This window comes from Mobula birostris, chromosome 12 (assembly GCF_030028105.1).
Source record: "Mobula birostris isolate sMobBir1 chromosome 12, sMobBir1.hap1, whole genome shotgun sequence".
Classification (NCBI taxonomy): Eukaryota; Metazoa; Chordata; class Chondrichthyes; order Myliobatiformes; family Myliobatidae; genus Mobula; species Mobula birostris.
Genome location: NC_092381.1, coordinates 25,754,643 through 25,773,667, shown reverse-complemented (window position 1 = coordinate 25,773,667; position 19,025 = coordinate 25,754,643). Strand labels below are relative to the sequence as shown.

The following is a 19,025-nucleotide window of genomic DNA, read 5'->3' as shown; positions in this document are numbered from 1 at the left end:
TTGGCAGATAAACTGAAGGAGCTTAACTTGGTGCAGATCATGCTGCTGCCTGCGTCTGCGCACGGGAGGTGTGCAGTCTATCAGTGAGTGATTGTCTTAGTCGCTTTTCTTGCAATCACAAGTCCCTGTTGGACATTGTTAATCTGTAATGCTGCAAATCCAACTCACTGATTTATTGGTAGATAGCGGGGGAGCTGTGTGGCCTCGGTTGCAGTGAGGACTAGGCTTCAAGCCACAGTGTTGCCTGTTGACAGCCACCCAGGAGAAGCATCACAGTTAGTGCGCTCCACCAGAGGTGATGTGACACAGCAACCATGCTGGAGTTGGTGAAGCCACACTGTGTTGGACTGCAGTTTTCTGCAACATTCATGGACGATTTTTTTTGCCTGACAGTAGTTTATGATATCTTATATGTGCCTTGTCCTGTGTGTGAGACTGTTGTACAGTGCTTTGCGCCTTGGCACCAGAGTAACGCTGTCTCATTTAGTTGTATTCATGGGTGTTCATGTATGGTTGAAATGACAATTAAACATGAACTTTGATCCTAAGTGACCAAAATTGGTTAGGGTTAATGGGGCATAATATTTTTTAGCCTCCTAAAGGCATTGATGGACCAGGAATTATTATTTAAAGGATGTAAATGCTTACTTAATTGGTTTGAATGGTAATTGATGGGGAATAAAGCCGATTGAAACACTATCTGCACACCAGATGAAAGATAACGAGAGCTGGTTATAACCTTTTTTTTAAATAAGATTCTCACATTTTGAGAATTCCACATTACTACTTGGCATTCCATTTTCCCTCCCCCTTTCAGTCCACCTTATGTTGTTAGTTTTGTGATCCACTCTAGAACATTTTATTATATAGTTGTATTTCTGTACTTCTCACTTCCTCTTCCTGTAAAATTTGCAGCTAGGTAACATACTTAACATTCATTACAGTAGAAATTCATGCCATTCAGCTCACAGTGACTTTAAAGGCAATCTTATCAGCTCCATTTCATAGCTTTCCCTCTACCCAACATTTCTCTCTCAACCAGCCATACAATTTCCTTTTAAAAGTGAAGATTTAATTTGTTCAGCCAACACTTTCAGGTACTAAACTCCAGGTCACGAGGTTACAATATAGGTGGAGCTGTCAAGCTACAGTGCCTATAAAAAGTATTCACCCCCCTTGGAAGTTTTCATGTTTTGTTGTTTTACAATATTGAATCACAGTGGATTTAATTTGGCATTTTTTGTTACTGTTCAACAGAAAAAAACTCTTTCATATCAAGGTGAAAACAGATCTCTACAAAGCGATCTAAATTAATTACAAATACAAAACACAAAAAATTTGATTGCACAAGTATTCCCCCCCTTCAAGTCAGTATTTAGTAGATACACCTTTGGCAGCAATTAGTCTGCATGGATCTGTCTCTGTCAGCTTTGCACATCTGGACACTGCAATTTTCCCCAATTCTTTACAAAACTGGTCAAACTCTGTCAGCTGGCATGGGGATCAGGAGTGAACAGTCCTTTTCAAGTTCAGCCACAAATTCTCAATTGGATTGACGTCTGGACCCTGACACTGTAGGACATTAACTTTGTTGTTTTTAAGGCATTCCTGTGTAGCTTTGGCTTTATGCTTGGGGTCATTGCCTTGCCGGAAAGCAAATCTTCTCCCAAGTTGCAGGTATTTGGAGGAATTTAAGATGGGGGGTTATATGGGAGGCAGTGTTTAAGGGTCAGCACAAGATTGTGGGCCGAAGGGCCTGTACTGTTTTATGTTCTATATGTTCTCTTGTACACTGTATCAGGTTTTCCTCTAGGATTTCCCTGTATTTGGCTGCACTCTTTTTACCCTCCATCTTCACAAGCTTGCCAGGCCCTGCTGCATTGAAGAATCCCCACCAAGATGCAACCACCTCCATGCTTCATGGTAGGGATGGTGTGTTTTTGACAATGTGCTGTGTTTGACTTATACCAAACAGTGGATACCCAAAAGTTCAAGTTTAGTTTCATCAGACCATAGAACCATCTTCCAGCTGACTCCAACCTCCCACATGGCTTCTGGCAAACTCAAGCCGAGATATCATTTGAGTGTTTTCAACAGTAGATTTCTCTTTGCCACTCTCCCACAAAGCTTTTAACTCCCCCAGAGTTGTTATAGTTCTCTCGGTGCCTCCCTCACTAGTCCCCTTCTTGCACGATCACTCAGTTTTTGAGGACAGCCTGCTCTAGGCAGATTTGCAGCTGTGCCATATTCTTTTTATTTCTTTATGACTACTTCACTATACTCCAAGGGATATTCAGTGACTTTAAAATTTTCTTGTATCCAACTCCAGACTCATGCTTTTTAATAACCTTTTCGCAGAGTTCCCTGGAGTGTTCTTTTGTCTTCAAGGTGCAGTTTTTTTTTTACCAGGATGCTGACTCATCAGTAGTTGGACCTTCCAGATACGGCTGTAGTTTTACTACAATCAACCTTACTACAAGCACCTTGACTGCACACAGGTGACCTCCATTTAACTAACTATATGACTTCAAAACCAATTGGCTGCACCAGTGATGATTTGGTCTGTCATATTAAAGGGAGGTGAATACTTAAGCAATCAATTATTTTGTGTTTTATATCTGTAATTAATTTATATCACTTTGTAGAGATCTAGAAACATAGAAAACTTACAGCACAATACAGGTCCTTTGGCCCACAAAGCTGTGCCGAACATGTGCTTACCTGAGAAATTACCTAGGGTTACCCATAGCCCTCTATTTTTCTAAGCTCCACGTATCTATCCAAGAGTCTCTGAAAAGACCCTATCGTATCCGCTTCCACCACCGTCGCCGGCAGCCGATTCCACGCACTCACCAGTCTCTGTGTAAAAACACTCATGACTGATATCTCCTCTGTACCTGCTTCCAAGCACCTTAAAACTGTGCCCTCTCGTGCTAGCCATTTCAGCCCTGGGAAAAAGCGTCACACTATCCACACGACCGATGCCTCTCATCATCTTATACACCTCCACCAAATCACCTCTCATCCTCCATCACTCCAAGGAAAAAAGGCCAAGTTCGCTCAACCTATTCTCATAAGGCATGCTCCCCAATCTAGGCAACATCATTGTAAATCTCCACTGTACCTTTTCTATGGTTTCCACATCCTTCCTGTAGTGAGGCGACCAGAACTGAGCACAGTACTCCAAGTGGGGTCTGACCAGGGTCCTATATAGCTGCAGCATTACCTCTCGGCTCCTAAACTCAATCCCACAATTGATGAAGGCCAATGCACTGTATGCTTTCTTAACCACAGGATCAACCTGCACAGCAGCTTTGGCTGTCCTATGGACTCGGACCCCAAGATCCCTCTGATCCTCCACACTGCCGAGGGTCTTACTATTATTACTATATTCTTCCATCATATTTCACCTACCAAAATGAACCACTTCCCACTTATCTGGGTTGAACTCCATCTGCCATTTCTCAGCCCAGTTTTGCATCCTATCAATGTCCTGCTGTAACCTCTGACAGCCCTCCACATTATCCACAACACCTCCAACCTTTGTGTTATCAGCAAATTTACTAACCCATCCCTCCATGTCTTTATCCAGGTCATTTATAAAAATCACAATGAGTAGGGGTCTCAGAACAGATCCCTAAGGCACACCACTGGTCACCGACCTCCAGGCAGAATATGACCCGTCTACAACCACCCTTTGCCTTCTGTGGGCAAGCCAATTCTGGATCCACAAAGCAATGTTCCCTTGGATCCCATGCCTCCTTACTTTCTCAATAAGCCTTTCATGGGGTACCTTGTCAAATGCCTTGCTGAAATTACAACTACTGCCTTACCTTCATCAATGTGTTTAGCCACATCCTCAAAAAATTCAATCAAGCTCGTAAGGCATGACCTGCCTTTCACAAAGCCATGCTGACTATTCCTAATCATATTATGCCTCTCCAAATGTTCATAAATCCTGCCTCTCAGGATCTTCTCCATTAACTTACCAACCACTGAAGTAAGACTCACTGGTCTATAATTTCCTGGGCTATCTCTACTCCCTTTCTTGAATAATGGAACATCCGCAACCCTCCATTCCTCCGGAACCTCTCCTGTCCCCATTGATGATGCAAAGATCATCGCCAGAGGGTCTGCAATCTCCTCCCTCAGTAGCTTGGGGTACATCTCATCTGGTCCTGGTGACTTATCCAACTTGATGTTTTCCAAAGCTCCTGCACATCCTCTTCCTTAATATCTACATGCTCAAGCTTTTCAGTACACTGAAAGTCATCCCTACAATCGCTAAGATCCTTTTCCATAGTGAATATTGAAGCAAAGTATTCATTAAGTACCTCTGCTATCTCCTCTGGTTCCATACACACTTTTCCACTGTCACACTTGATTGGTCCTATTATCTCACATCTTAACTTCTTGCTCTTCACATACTTGTAGAATGCCTTGGGGTTTTCCTTAACCCTGTTCACCAAGGCCTTCTCATGGCCCCTTCTGGCTCTCCTAATTTCATTCTTAAGCACCTTCCTGCTAGCCTTATAATCTTCCAGATCTCTATCATTACCTCGCTTTTTGAACTTTTCGTAAGCTCTTCTTCTTAACTAGATTTACAACAGCCTTTGTACACCACAGTTCCTGTACCCTATCTTCCTTTCCCTGTCTCAGTGGAACATACCAATGCAGAACTCCACGCAAATATCCCTGAGCATTTGCCACATTTCTTCCATACATTCCCGAGAACATCTGCTTCCAAGTTCCTGCCTGACTCCAATTAAACGCTTTCCTAACTTGTCTGTTCCTATCCCTCTCCAATGCTGTGGTAAAGGAGATAGAATTATGATCACTTTCTCCAAAATGCTCTCCCACTGAGAAATCTAACACCTGACCAGGTTCATTTCCCAACATCAGATCAAGTACAGCCTCTCCTGTTGTAGGCTTATCTACATATTGTGTCAAGAAACCCTCTTGAACACACCTAACAATCTCCACCTCATCTAAACCTCTCGCTGTAGGGACATACCAATTGATATTTGGGAAATTAAAATCTCCCACAACAACCCAGTTATTCTTACACATTTCAAGAATCTGTCTCCCTATCTGCTCCTCGATGTCCCTATTACTATTGGGTGGTCTATAAAAAACACCCTGTAAAGTTTTGTCCCCTTCCTGTTCCTAGCTTCCACCCAGAGACTCCGTGGACTATCCCTCCATGTCTTCCTCCTTTTCTGCAGCCATGACACTATCACTGATCATAAGTGCCCCCACCTCTTTTGCCTCCCCCCCTGTCCTTTCTGAAACATCTAAAGCCTGGCACTTGAAGTAACCATCCCTGTCCCTGACATCCAAGTCTCTGTAATGGCCACAACATCATAGCTCCAAGTTCTGATCCACGCTCTAAGCTCATCTGCTTTGTTCATAATACCCCTTGCATTAAAATAGACACATCTCAAACCACTGGTCTGAGCGTGTTCCTTCTCTATCACCTGTCTATCCTCCCTCTCGCACTGTTTCCAGGCTTTCTCTATTTGTGAGCCAACCACTTCTTCCTCAGTCTCTTCAGTTCAGTTCCCACCCCCCTGCAATCCTAGTTTAAACACTCTCCAATAGCCTTAGCAAACCTCCTCACCAGGATATTGGTCCCCCTGGATTCAAGTGCAACCTGTCCTTTCTGTACAGGTCACTTCTACCCCAAAAGAGGTGCCAATGATCCAGAAATCTGAATCCCTGCCCCCTGCTCCAATCCCTCAGCCACGCATTTATCCTCCACCTCACTCTATTCCTATACTCACTGTCACGTGGCACAGGCAGTAATCCTGAGGTGACTACCCTTGTGCTCCTGCTTTTCAACTTCCTTCCTAACTCCCTGTAGTCTGCTTTCAGGACATCCTCCATTTTCCTGCCTATGTCATTGGTACCAATATGTACCACGGCCTCGGGCTGTTCTCCTTCCCACTTCAGGATATCATGGAATTGATCAGAAACATCTCGGACCCTGGCACCTGGGAGACAAACTACCATCTGTGCTTCTTTCCTGCATCCACAGAATCCCCCGTCTGACCCCTAACTATAGAGTCCCCTATCACTGCTGCCATCCTCTTCCTTTCCCTATCCTTCTGAGCCACAGGGCCAGACTCTGTGCCAGATGCCCAGCCACTGTTGCTTCCCCCAGGTACGTCATCCCTCCCAAAAGTACTCAAGCAGGAGTACTTATTGTCAAGGGGTACAGCCACAGGAGTGCTCTCTAGCCTCTGCCTCTGAAGATCTCTTTTCACTTTGACATAAAAGAGTCTTACCTGTTGATCAGTGTCAAAAAAAAAAGCCAAATTATATTGGGGGGGGGACACTTTTTATAGGCACTGTATATAGTTGCATTTTGTACTAAAACTATCTCATGTATTCTTCCATTTTCAATGACTTGAAAAGTATGTTTACAAACTGAACAGAAATGCTAAGATATATGAAAACTCACACTGGGAATCCTTACATTGCCAATTCATCTACCCGTAAACAATTTATGTAGAAGTACCTATTCTAGATAGCCATCTACGATCAATTTCCAAGTACACAGGGAAATGAAATCCAGGACAAGAGGCAAATTCTTCGTAAGTCAGTTATCCACCTTGCCTTCCCATTCAACACCAGTGAATGAAGCAGCACAAATCGACTTCCATCCCTTCACTGAATCCAAATTATAAATCTACCCATATGCTACACCAATTCAACACCTTGCTCCAATTGTACAAGGTTCTGGTGAAATTACACAAAAGCATTGTGCATGATCTCCCAACTGAAGTTAAGAATATAAATACAAAAGAGGGTGTACTGCAAATGTTCTCCATATTGCTTCCTGAAAGAGCAAGTTTGTCACGCAAGATTAAAAGCAGTTTGGGCCTTTCAGGGCAGAGCTTAGAAGAAAATTCTTCACCCACTAATCTTGATAATTCACCAGAGAGGGCTGTGGGAGCTTAATTGCTGCATATTTTCAGATACTACAGCCAACGTATTAGCGCTGAGAGACTCACACCAATACCACAGCAAATTTCTGATATATGCAATGTATGATGAATAAAGGTGATCCTTGATCAGAGAATCCAGAAGGCTCTTCTCCACTTACTCAAGAAAATTAGGGATGGGTGGGCATGCCAACACACCCTCATACTAAATGTAGATTAATAAAAGTAACAAAGCTGAAGTTGAGAATGTTGACAATTCTGAACGATGGCAATAAACACAGGAAAATATACTACCACAAGCCAACATAGAAAGTGCAACTGAGTTTTAAAGTGGGGTGCTTTTAAGTGGTTGAGTCTAATAGTTCCAATAAACTGCTAGATCTAGAATTATGCTCAGGTACCATATCAGGAAAAAAACCCTTGAAGTGGCAAAGCGACTAATTTTGACTGTTAATATGACCAAAATAATTTTTTGAAAATGGTACAATATCTACCAGCATTTCCTTTCAATGATTTTACTAATGTCAGGGACAAGCAAATTGGTTAATTCAGTAAATCTAGGAATACATGCTAGAGATAAATTGAACAAAAATTATTCTGACAAACTGACATAGTAGTGTGCCAGGGTCAGGTGTGAGGAAGCAATATTACCTTCAACTTCAATGTGAACCAGAAGTGGAAACAATATGCAACTCCTTGAACAATTTACCATCCAAATAGAGAATATATCCTTACTACTGATAGATCTCACTTATTGTGAATTTGATCTTCCACTGGGAAATTTTAAGCACATTCAGTGTTCCCACAAATCCTCTTGGTGGTATGACCATCATTAGTAACAGAATCAGTGAATAGCAAAACAGTTGGAAATGAGAAATAGGCAAGATTTAAGACTGCATTTAGATGAAATGGGACAGCAAGAGGACATGAATTAGATGATTAATCACAAATGAGGCATTAAAGTGATGATAAAACTGGATTTCATGAGTAAGTCCATTGTGTTAATTTGAAAGTTGTTTGCTAAAATGAGATTTTGTCATATTCACCTTTGAAAAGCTTTCAGAAGTTAATCGCTGTTTAATCAAAAGCACATATTACATTGATTCTCTTCCCCTTTAAGTTACATGATTAATGCACTAATTTAGCCTGAGACAGAATAAATAGCCCATCTTTGCAACTTGACCAACAAATGTACCTATTTAAAGCCAATCTGAACTTTGGGTAGGTACATACACATCAATCACTCCTCGCTGCAGCCCCCTAGCACCCTTCCAAACCCCCCATGCACAGCAACTTTACACTTGCACCCCACACCTCATACCTACACTGACACAGTCGCTGTCCTACTGTGTTTTCATGTATGCTGCTACTAATTAGATGAGTTCCTCTTGCCAAGAATCATTTTATAACTTTATCATGCCATCAGTCATCTTATGCTCAAATACTCCTGAAACTAGTGTCACATTATGTACATACAATCTATATATATATATAAAAGCTAATTCTTAGGTATATATATGGCCACACTAACAGTTACTTGTACATTGTTTTATAGGATAGTTTTTATGTTTATATTTATTGTGTTTTTTTCTGCTTAGTATTTTTTAATGCCACATTGGATTCAGAGTAACAATCATTTTGTTCTCCTTTACACACATGTATTGGAGAATGGCAATAAACAATCTTGAATCTCAGAAAGCTTCAGTTAAAATAAAAAAAATTCTTCGTGTTAGCTTCTAGTAGACATGTGCTCACAACCAAGTTGTTTTTAATGAAGACATGTAATCAAAGAAAGTAATCTTTTAACAACTTAGTCTGATAGACAAAATGCCAAAATATTGCACATGTGGAGGCTACGACAAAGTGCCAAAATGCTGTTAAGTGAGGAAGCTGAAACCAAGGCATTTTTATGACAGAGCCATACTGCATCAAGTAAATCGGCTGGAAACAAAAATGTGCATTTTGTGAGCTGTGGTGTTTCATCTTTGGTTTTTACAAATAAATGAAAGGCCAGTTGAAAGCACATAAAGTGATTTTTATGAGCTGAAAATATAGACTTTAATTATGAACTAATCAGCAAAAAATTTTAGTACAAATATAAATTTATTCTTATGAAATTTTGAATTCAGTATGTATTTGGTTATATCAATATCCAAATTTCAGTTACACTGCAAAAGGAGTGTTAGCATATCTAACAGCAATTTCGCTTTGCTCTCAGAACGTACATGAACATTTTAGGTAATTGCTTCCTATTTTCTCAGTGGACAATTAAAATAATAATCAAGTTTTGTCATACTCAAAAATGCTTGTTTCCCCCTCAAGCACCAATACTAAATTATTTTATTATTGTCAGTACCAAATCTAGTTTCAGATGTTTGTATCATGCACCTGAGACCTGAAAATGCTTGCCAATGCTCTCTCAGATAATTTTCATATTGTTTGAGTTTAAAGTTGATTTACAAAAAGAGATCATGAAGTCACCAGGTTTATGTCAGATTTCTGTATCATTTAATTTATTTGTCAGTGGGTACAAACCAATTGTTGCAATGACTTTTGGGTAAAATAATGTTCATATTAACATTAATGTTTCACAAATAAGCCTGCAGCTGTTTTATAGGGTAAAATATGAATTGTAAAAATACTGCAAAACAAGATAATCATTTTCTAAAAGGAAACTTACCTACAAACATTTAATTTTTTTGAAGCATGAAATTTATCCCAAATACCATTGTCCTAATATTGACAGTATATTTCATCAATTTTAATTTTTTAAATAATTTTTTTAATATAAAAGCTAGAACATCTATATTTATTTTGCAAATCATCTCCAGTGGAAATATGTCCTAGCCTTTTTAAGTTTGTAGCTAATTAGTTTTAAAAGTGTTAATCTACATTATTTTTGAACAATAAAGAAATGTCTTCAGTCCTATTGCAGTGCAGGTAATTTCATGCTAACTCTGGGATAAGTTTTGAACATTTACAGTATTATAAATCTTTAAAACCATTTTACTCCTTCAAAATGAAGATAATTAGTATTTACCTACATGAAGTTACTTTGTCAAAATAAACTAAGGAGATTTATTTCAGTTAAAATTTATCAATTTGCCAAGAATTTCACATTAACACTTAATTACGAGATTCACCATCAAAATTGCATGGCTCCAGGTTTTGGACATTTGGCAAGAGGAAGCCAGTTGTTGGATCATTTGCGCTCCAACTGAATTATGGTCCTGTTATAGCTGGAAGTACAAAATTTTCCCATTCTGTCAAGAGTATTAACTATAAAGTCAGAAGCTTAATGAGGTGAAGACAAACAAGGGAAGTGAGGAATAGCAGTACAGAAAGACAGAAGAGGTGGATAGAGCTACAGAAGTATTTATTAGGCATGCTACAGGCAAGCAAACAGAGTACACAGGGGAAAAAATCAGAAGTCAACACAACCATCAAACATCCCAATTTTGTTAGAAAATTAACTTTAATTGTGCCTCTTTCAAACTATACTGAGATTTACATAGCTACAGATCAAGATGTAAAAACGTAACTAATATAGAAAATATATATGACTTTTTTGCTACATAGTCCAGAGAGTCTATGTATATGAATGCTAATACATAGATCTAAAAAGTTCCTGGCCAGTACACTACTTAAATTTGACAACTGCAGTTGTTGGACTTCTCTTCAAGTGATGAAATCTACTGATACAATTCCTCTAATTTTGAAGATACCGAACTGATTATAAAGTCTGTCTCCATTCAAATACAAAATACCTTGAAGAGGTTTATTAAAACTGAATATTACAATGCAAGGTAAATTAAGACTAAAGGCACATAAACTTTGGTCCCACCTGGTTGTCCATTCCAGAAACTGCCACAAAACTATCCTTTTTGCTCCCATCTTTTTTTTTAAATGAGGCATTTCTCTTTTGCCTTTCTATAACATGCACCAATTTCTTGAACTAGACTTGACTGCACATGCTCAAAAGTCCACAGCCATTTTCAGTCCTTAATTACAAACTAAAAGATGGAAATATAAATGCACATAAGCCATTTGCAATGTCAACTCCAAACATCTACAAAATGTATAATCAGCAACAAGCAAAACTGCAACTTAGTGCTAACATTTACACAATACTCTCACTATTACTGAAGTTCTCCAACCATGTGCCTTAAAGGCCCCAGCGTTACTTCCACAGTATATTCAATTGTATTAATAGAATTTTTCAACTGTTAAGATAAGGCACATTTCTCTTCAGACATTTTCTACTAAAGAAAACTAGAGATTATTCAAATCTCCCAAAATTAAAATAAATGAATTCCTAAAAAGCTTCAACATAAAGAACGTTTTAATTTTCATTCCAATTAACAGCTGAATAAATTTCCTCTGCTCATTCTAATGAATGTTCATCTTCCAATTTTAGTATCACAAATGTATATACGAAGGAATGACAACAGCTGGAATTGTTAACTCTGGTCCCAACTCCTTGAAACAAGTCACTAACCACAATCAAAATCAAATAATTCAACTCTTTCAATTCTCAGATGGTTGATTTGGAAAAGGAAACTCTCAGATGGTGGTTTTCTCCAAGATCATAGTTGTGAAGATCAATGAGTGCCTGGATGGCTTCCTCCACAGAACACATTTGCAGCAATGCCATTTTGTGATCTCTTCTGGAACAAAAATAATGAAGTAGGAGAATAGTTTAATATAGAAGGTATGGCCCAGCTGAGAAATATTCACTTTCGTTAGTTGTAAATTATTTCCACTTTAACTTCTTAAAAACCAGGCAAATTCAATGAAATAGCATAGAAATATGCCCTTCAACATACTAAGTCTATGCTGAGAATCAAGTACCCATTTGTACGAATTCCATTTATCAGCACATTGACATGAACTTTGTGCTTTGGGATTTAAATGCTCATCTCAAATGATATTTAAATGTTTTAAGGGTACCAACTGTTTTGAATGAAGAAGATCCTTCATCGATCTCGCTAAACCTCTTCAACTGATAACTTTTAACTTTGGAGATCTCTGATTAGGGAAAGGCTCCTTACTCTGCATCTTATCAGATCTCCTCTCAGCTTCCTACACTCCAAGGAAACAAACCCAGTCTACTCAGCTTCAACTCCTCACTAAAATACTCCATTCTGGTGAACCATTCCCTCCACTTGTTGCAGTGCAATCACTTCCTTCTTCTACCGTGGTGACTAGTACTGCACAGCTAATTAACAGTGGAGTGACCAATGTTTTAGAAAGTTGCACTAAAACGTTTAAAATATTTTCTAAGTCAAATTGTCCCAATGTTAGCATGCAGGCTTAAGATTTAATAATCCTTTCCTCAACATGCCCTGTGGCAAACTATTTTATTATCCCTGAAAGCTGTGCAAGGAATTTTATTTTAAGCTTCTCACTCCAGGATTTAATCACCATTTGCAACTGGCTTTTGGCATTGGAGGAAATCATTTCTTTCCTATTGACTAAAATAATTCTTCTAAATTCATTCATTAAATCTTTTACTTTTCACTGCTTCACTGGTTTCAGAATTTTGACATCTGAATGGCTTACAAAGTAGGTGATAGAATTTGTTTCTTAAAACAATGCCAAGATGGATTCCCCACTCATGGCAATTGGAAAATCCACCTGAAACCATTAAGAAAATTATATAGAGTAGCAACAGGAACTGGTTATTTATACATTTATGATGAGAAGTTACAAATTATGAATAAAAAGAACCACAGCAATGGAAAAGGAATGGCATCTAGTAACTATATTAAACAGATATATTATCATTATCTTCCTTCAGGCAGGTTATTGAAATATATAAAAAAGACTGAAATTAAATAATATTTCCAATAACCAACAGTAGGGAGTAGGGGGCTGGAGGGTAGAGGAAGGTGTAGGAAATTGAGACGTGGAGGTTACGAATAGGGATAAGGGTAGGGTTGGGGATGGAGGAGGGAGGGGTTAGGGTAGGGTTTGGGTCTGGGGATGGAGGCAAGGGGATGGAAGGGAGAGGGGTGTGGAGGTTAGAGATAGGGTCAAGGAATGGAGCTGACAGGACTGTGGAGGTTAGGTTTGGGCTTAAGGGGATGGAGGTGAAGACCTGGTGGAGAGAAAAGTGTCTGGCTGAGAATGTTTTTGCATGGCCTGCCTTGCATAGCGGTTATTCTGGAGCATCATATTGCTCTATATCTGCTAGTGGGATGGGGTGTGGTGCCACTTGAACTGGTCTGCAATGGGGTGGATCTGTAGTGGGGGAATGTCTGGAGGATGTACCCAAGTTCAAAGACGACTCACTTTCCCTGTCTTGTGCAGTTTTCTGTGGTCTAGTTTGAATCTGGGTGTGCGGAAGAAGGTTTGTTTTTAGGACTCGTTATTAGGCTTAGTTTAGACCATTTGAGGAATACTAGCTTACATATAGCCAGAACATGGAAAGCTGTAAAGCACTCTAGAGTTGTTCGGAGTGATTATCTTAGCTTCTCCAATATTGACTGGGATTTACAAAGGCTTAAAATGGGGCAGAATTTGTTAGGTGCATCTGGGAGGGTTTAATGAAACATGGAGATAGTCTGACTACTGTAGGCGACATAACATCCCCACAAACATGAAAAGCATTCTGGGAGGTCAAATGCAAGAGTAAAGTATACAGTAAATGGCAGGACTTTTAGGAACACTAGTGTGCAGAAGAACCCTGGGGTACAAGTTCACATCTCCATGAAAATGGCAACACGGGGGAAAGAGTGGTAAAGGTGGTCTATGGCATGCTAGCCTTCATGGGTCAGGGCACTGAGTCATGTTGCAGCTGGATAAAACAATCTTTAGGGGACATTTGCAACACACGCAACACACTGGAGGAACTCAGCAGGTCGGGCAGGATGTGTGGAAATGAACAGTCAATGTTTCAGGCCGAGACCCTTCGTCAGGACTAGAGTTCCTCCAGCGTGTTGCTTTGACCCCAGCATCTGCAGAGAATTTTGTGCTTAGGGGACATTTGGAGTACTGTGTTCAGTTCTGGTTGCCATGCTATAGGCAGGACGTGGAGATTTTGGTGAAGGTGAGGCTCGCCAGGATATTCTCTGAAATAAGTGTGGTAACAATAAGGAGAGCTTGAAAAAACTTGGATGTCTTTCTCTGGAGTGTCAGAGGCTGAGAGATGACAATGTATAAAACTATGAGAAGCAGGGCTAAGGTAGATATAGTCTTTTTCCTAGGATGGCAATACCAAATACAAGAATGCACGCTTAAGGAAAAAGTGCAAAGATTAAAGGAGACATAAAATGTGATGGAGAGCACTTAGTAAAACACACACACACCCTTGTCACTCTGCTGTGGCTGCAATAAGAGTATGCACTCAAATGTCTTACCCAGTATATTCTTAAAACGGGTCCTAAACCAAGCTGATATTCTCGGGTTGGCTTTCTGCTGCATTTCTCGGCATACACGACAGAATAGTCCATTGCTTTAGTAATGGCAATGTGTAAATGTTGTTTGTATACTATATTTAAGGAAGATACTTCTGTTTAGTTTGTAATATGATTGTAGCTACATTGTGGAGTGCATCATATTCTTATCCATGTGGTCTTAAATTAACTTTGCGGGTAATTAAAGATGCTATGTCCTGCTGCCAAATAAAAAGGGCTCATCAATCAACAGGGGAAGAGAGCGAGAGATTGGGGTTGCCAGGAGTTTACACCAGACAAAGTACAGAGCTGTTACCGTGTTTTCTGTTATCTTTTTATAAATATTGTCCATTTTCTTTTCACTATATTTTGTAAGTTTGATTTTTGATGCACCCAACTGAAGTGCTAAGTACATTTGCACACAGAATACTAGGTACGTGGTACTCACTGACAGAAGTGGCAGAAACAAGTAGGACAGTGATGCTTAAGTAGAATTTAGACTGAGACATGGACAGGTATGGCATAGACATGCAAATAATTTTTTTTCAATCTTTAAGATAATGTCTTTTTTGAGACATTAAGTGTTGTTACTTCAATGTACTCATGTTATTTCTTTTGTATAACAATAAAAAGATTTGAAAAGAGACATGCAGAAAATCTGAACTATTTAGATTTTTATCAAAGTCAACAAAGACATAATTGACTAAAAGGCAGCGTTCCTGTGTTCTGCCTAAAGTACAAAGGCTTAAGATGTATTTTGAACGTTTACTTTGTCAGTTGGAACTAAATGCATTTTTGCCCATGATTTCAATTAAGCACAATCTATATAAAATAAATAAAAATGAAACTTAATATCGTGACCAAATCTTGTACAATTTTGTAACATCAGAACTTTTGAAAAAAGTTAGCCATAGTTACAGTAACTTACTCTAGATGGTAATTTTACTGTTTTAACAGTAGAATTCTTAAAAATAAAACTGTACATTATTACTGCAAAATTTGCCAAATTTCAGCCTAAACATACCTATTTAACCATTTAGTATAGAATGCATCTAACTGGAAAAGTAGCAGCAAATAAAGAAAATGTTGGCTAAAAAATATACATTAAAAACCAATTACTTGTTAAAAATACTTACTGGAAGAACTTAAAACCTCTCACTTTGCCTCCAGTTTTTACAAATAGTGTCTTAAGAACCTCTTCAGTAATAGAAGGTCTGGAAAACATAATCAAGACAGAATTAAAAAGATTCTCCTGCCAAAATTATTTCAGGCTAATTTGGAAAATTAAGGAGACTATTTACTGCATTAATTACAAACAAGTAAATTACTTACGGAATATTTGACAAATGAAGAGTTGCAGAGGGAGGAAATATATTCTGGAAATTCTTTGAACCAGGCTTTTTGAAACGATGGAGTGGAGAATTGGTGAAATCTTTTGTCAATCCCTGGTCATCTAGGCCTTCACGAGGCAACTGCACCGTCTGGTGTTTGGACAGGGTAACACGAATAATCTTTCCGTACATTTTCTGCCCATTCAAATGGCTCATGGCTACAAATAAAAAGTCAGTTCTTAGCACATTTTAAAAAGGACAAAAAGACTGCAGTCAACTGCAAATGAACTCTTACCCAGCTGAGCCTGGTTAACATCAGCCATTTGCACCAGAGCACTGTCTTTTTTATTGTACAAAATCTTCACACGTTGCACATCACCATAAACACCTTTGCAAAGTGGGAAAGTGAAGAAAAATACAAGTTATGCACGTAATCTGAGAAAAACACCTAACAGATTGATGAAACATTCAGATCAGACATCAATGTGAACAAATTTGACATTCAAAATGAGTACAACAAATCAAGATTTAGCAGTGATTATCTGAAGAGAAAAATCTTGGTAAAATCCCTCAAAGCTAACGTGAAGTGATACTAAATTAAAGATCATGCAAAATAATTCATAGCATGCATTACCATAAATAAAATAGCATCTATGGAAAGAATTACAGCAAAAGAAAAAAAATTATCTACTTATCTAATAAGCTGAAATGCTAGCTACAAATAAGAATTAAGGTGAAAAATATTAAATCAATAATAAAAGTATAGTGCTAACGATAACATACCGAAGAGGGTAAACAGACTTTGGGGCGTAACCATCTTTAGAAGGAGAGAAGAGCAAGCAGCGTAAGACAGGAAGAGAGAAGAATCGAGGAAGAGCGGAGATGAACAGATCATCCATAACGAAGGGTGGTTCCCGTAGAATGGTGAGGTGGTCATGGATCATGGTTCAAGGCAGTTAATTGGGGCAAGTTGGTCCGAGGAACATAAGCATGAACACAAGGAATGAGGCAGGGAAGGAGCAGATAGAGGGTTGGTATTGGGAAGGGTTGGGGAATCGTGAAAGAAACACAGGGTAAGACAAAGGGATGGGATGGGTAAGGGTGGAGCAATGCAGAAGAAAACAAGGAGTTGGGGAACAAAACAAAAATAAATATATAGGTCAGTACACAGGAAATGCAGGAATTTGGTCAGAAAATGGCTGGCTCATGTACTTTACAAGAAAAATAGTGTTGAATGTAGTCACCCAAGACAAAATAAACATGGGTAAAGTACATTTATAATCAAAAAATTACAATATTTTATATTACATGAGAAAGTAAAAACAAATCATGCAAAAATGAATTTAGAACTGCATAATTATGGCTAGGTATGAAATGCAGGCAAATAAATATTTGAGAGGCATTCTAATTTAAAAATTACACCTAACTGCATGCAGATGTATAGCACAAAAAAAGAAAATTATTTTCATTTAAATCTGTATGTTACTTTGAATTTTATAAATGAAAACAGACCATGGACAACTTCTCCTGTGAAGTGCTCAGATACAAGCCACATTTCATACCAGCTTTTGCTAAAGCCAAAATGAAAATAGAACACAACTAAATCATTTGAGAATAAAACAAAAAAAACTAGGTTTTACATAAATACGAGGTTTAAAAAGGGAAACTAAATGCAGTGAAAACTAGAAAGAATCTCAAATTCTTTGGAGAAAACCTTTTAAGAAAGGCATTAAAATAATATTTACTTGAAACAGGAATTTAGGACAAACATGTGCAAGCATGACAATCAACAACACATTCAATTTTACAGTGAGAAACTAGCTGTTTGGCTTAACAGACTGATCTCCACATTGATAGCTCAAATACCTCTTTCCAGCTTACTTCATGTTACTCCAACATATCAAGCTATTACTTTCGCCCACTTTTGTTTTGTCGTTATAATGATTCTATAGTGAACTCTTAAAACATTTTATCTAACAATGAGTGAAGCATTCTCGTTTTAGTGAACATTCTATTTATGTGCCCTCTTTTGGAGGTACACACTCTTTGGAAGGTTTCAAGTATCAACACAACTGAACCCATGTCAGACCCTTAATTCTGTCTTCCTGGATAGCACTGTCCCCTTAATTCTGGTGCCATCTTTACACTTTTTAAATATCCCTTTTATTTTTTTTAATGACATGGAGATGATGCCAATGAGAACAATTGAATTCTATTTTCAAAGAAATGAAACTCAGTGCCTTACAGCACTTATTGGCTTTGGTAATGTGCAATACACCTTGAACAGATGAATTTATACTCAGTTTTTTGACAATTTACCCTACTTAGATGCCATGTTTCAAGATACAGCTAACTTATTTCTGACCGAAATACACATCAATGTTTAAATCATCGATTTACATAAGCATTCCACAATTTTCTCTATGTCTTCTTGTGCCGCTAAAAACAAAACCAAATTATACTTTACAACAAAGTAAACTAACTGTACATACTTAATTTTCAGTTTCAATTATTTCAGTAAAGAACATAAGAACTAAATAGGGGTAGTGGCTAAATCTCAGTTCCACATTCCTGCACTAACCTCACATCCAATGATTCCTGTAATATACAAAATTTAAAAAAATAACCAAATCACTACATCCTCCTTAGGTAAAGAATTCCAGAAACTCATTATCATTTGGATGAAGAATTTTCTTCACAACTCTTATCAGTTAATCTTTTTGAAAGTAATGCCTGATTCTGGATATCCAGATAAGGGAAGCATCAATTCCACATCTACCCTGTCAAGCCCTTTAAAATTTTGTAGATTTTAATAAATCACTACTTCTTCCAAATTTGAGTGTATAGGCCCCACATATTTAATCTCTCCTTATACAAGAGCCCATCCAGGGCTGGTTCCACTGCACAGCCTCTCCTGCAAGTCTATCCTTCCACTTAAATCTAGGAGACCATACAAGCATTTCAAATATAGTCCCATCCTACTCCATAGGGTCATAGATTTCTACTCTTCCTCAAGCTGTAGAATTGCAAATTTACATAAAAGATTAGATCAGCAAAAAGTAAAAAGTGGCACATTCATTCAAAATACAACAGCATTCCCTCTATATCTAACACAGCACTTAGTAACAATTTATTAATAGCATCTGCATAACTTGGTATGAAAGTTAGTTAGCCCAACTCATCCATGCTGACCAAGTTGTCTACCTGAGCTAGTCCCATTTGCCTGCATTTCGCCCACATCCCTCTAAAGCTTTCCTATCCACATATTTATTCAAACACCTTTTAAGTGTTACAACCACACCAGCCTCAATATCAACTGGCAAATCTACAATCATTTTAGATTTTACAAA

At 38.3% G+C, this 19,025-nt stretch overlaps 1 protein-coding gene across 5 annotated transcripts in view; it reads right to left on the bottom strand.

Moving 5' to 3' along the window:
• Positions 1–9,775: 9,775 nt before the first annotated feature.
• LOC140205805 (polypyrimidine tract-binding protein 2) overlaps positions 9,776–19,025 on the bottom strand; it is an 82,124-nt gene continuing 72,874 nt past the window's right edge. For 2 of the 5 annotated variants that reach the window (XM_072273504.1, XM_072273507.1), the window contains 5 exons: positions 16,459–16,492; positions 15,971–16,063; positions 15,677–15,893; positions 15,481–15,558; positions 9,778–11,614 (listed from right to left, as the gene is read on the bottom strand). In XM_072273504.1, coding sequence (XP_072129605.1) covers positions 11,482–11,614; positions 15,481–15,558; positions 15,677–15,893; positions 15,971–16,063; positions 16,459–16,492 — 555 coding nt within the window. In that variant the 3' untranslated portion in view covers positions 9,778–11,481. The other 3 variants (XM_072273508.1, XM_072273506.1, XM_072273509.1) reach the window with 3 other exon arrangements.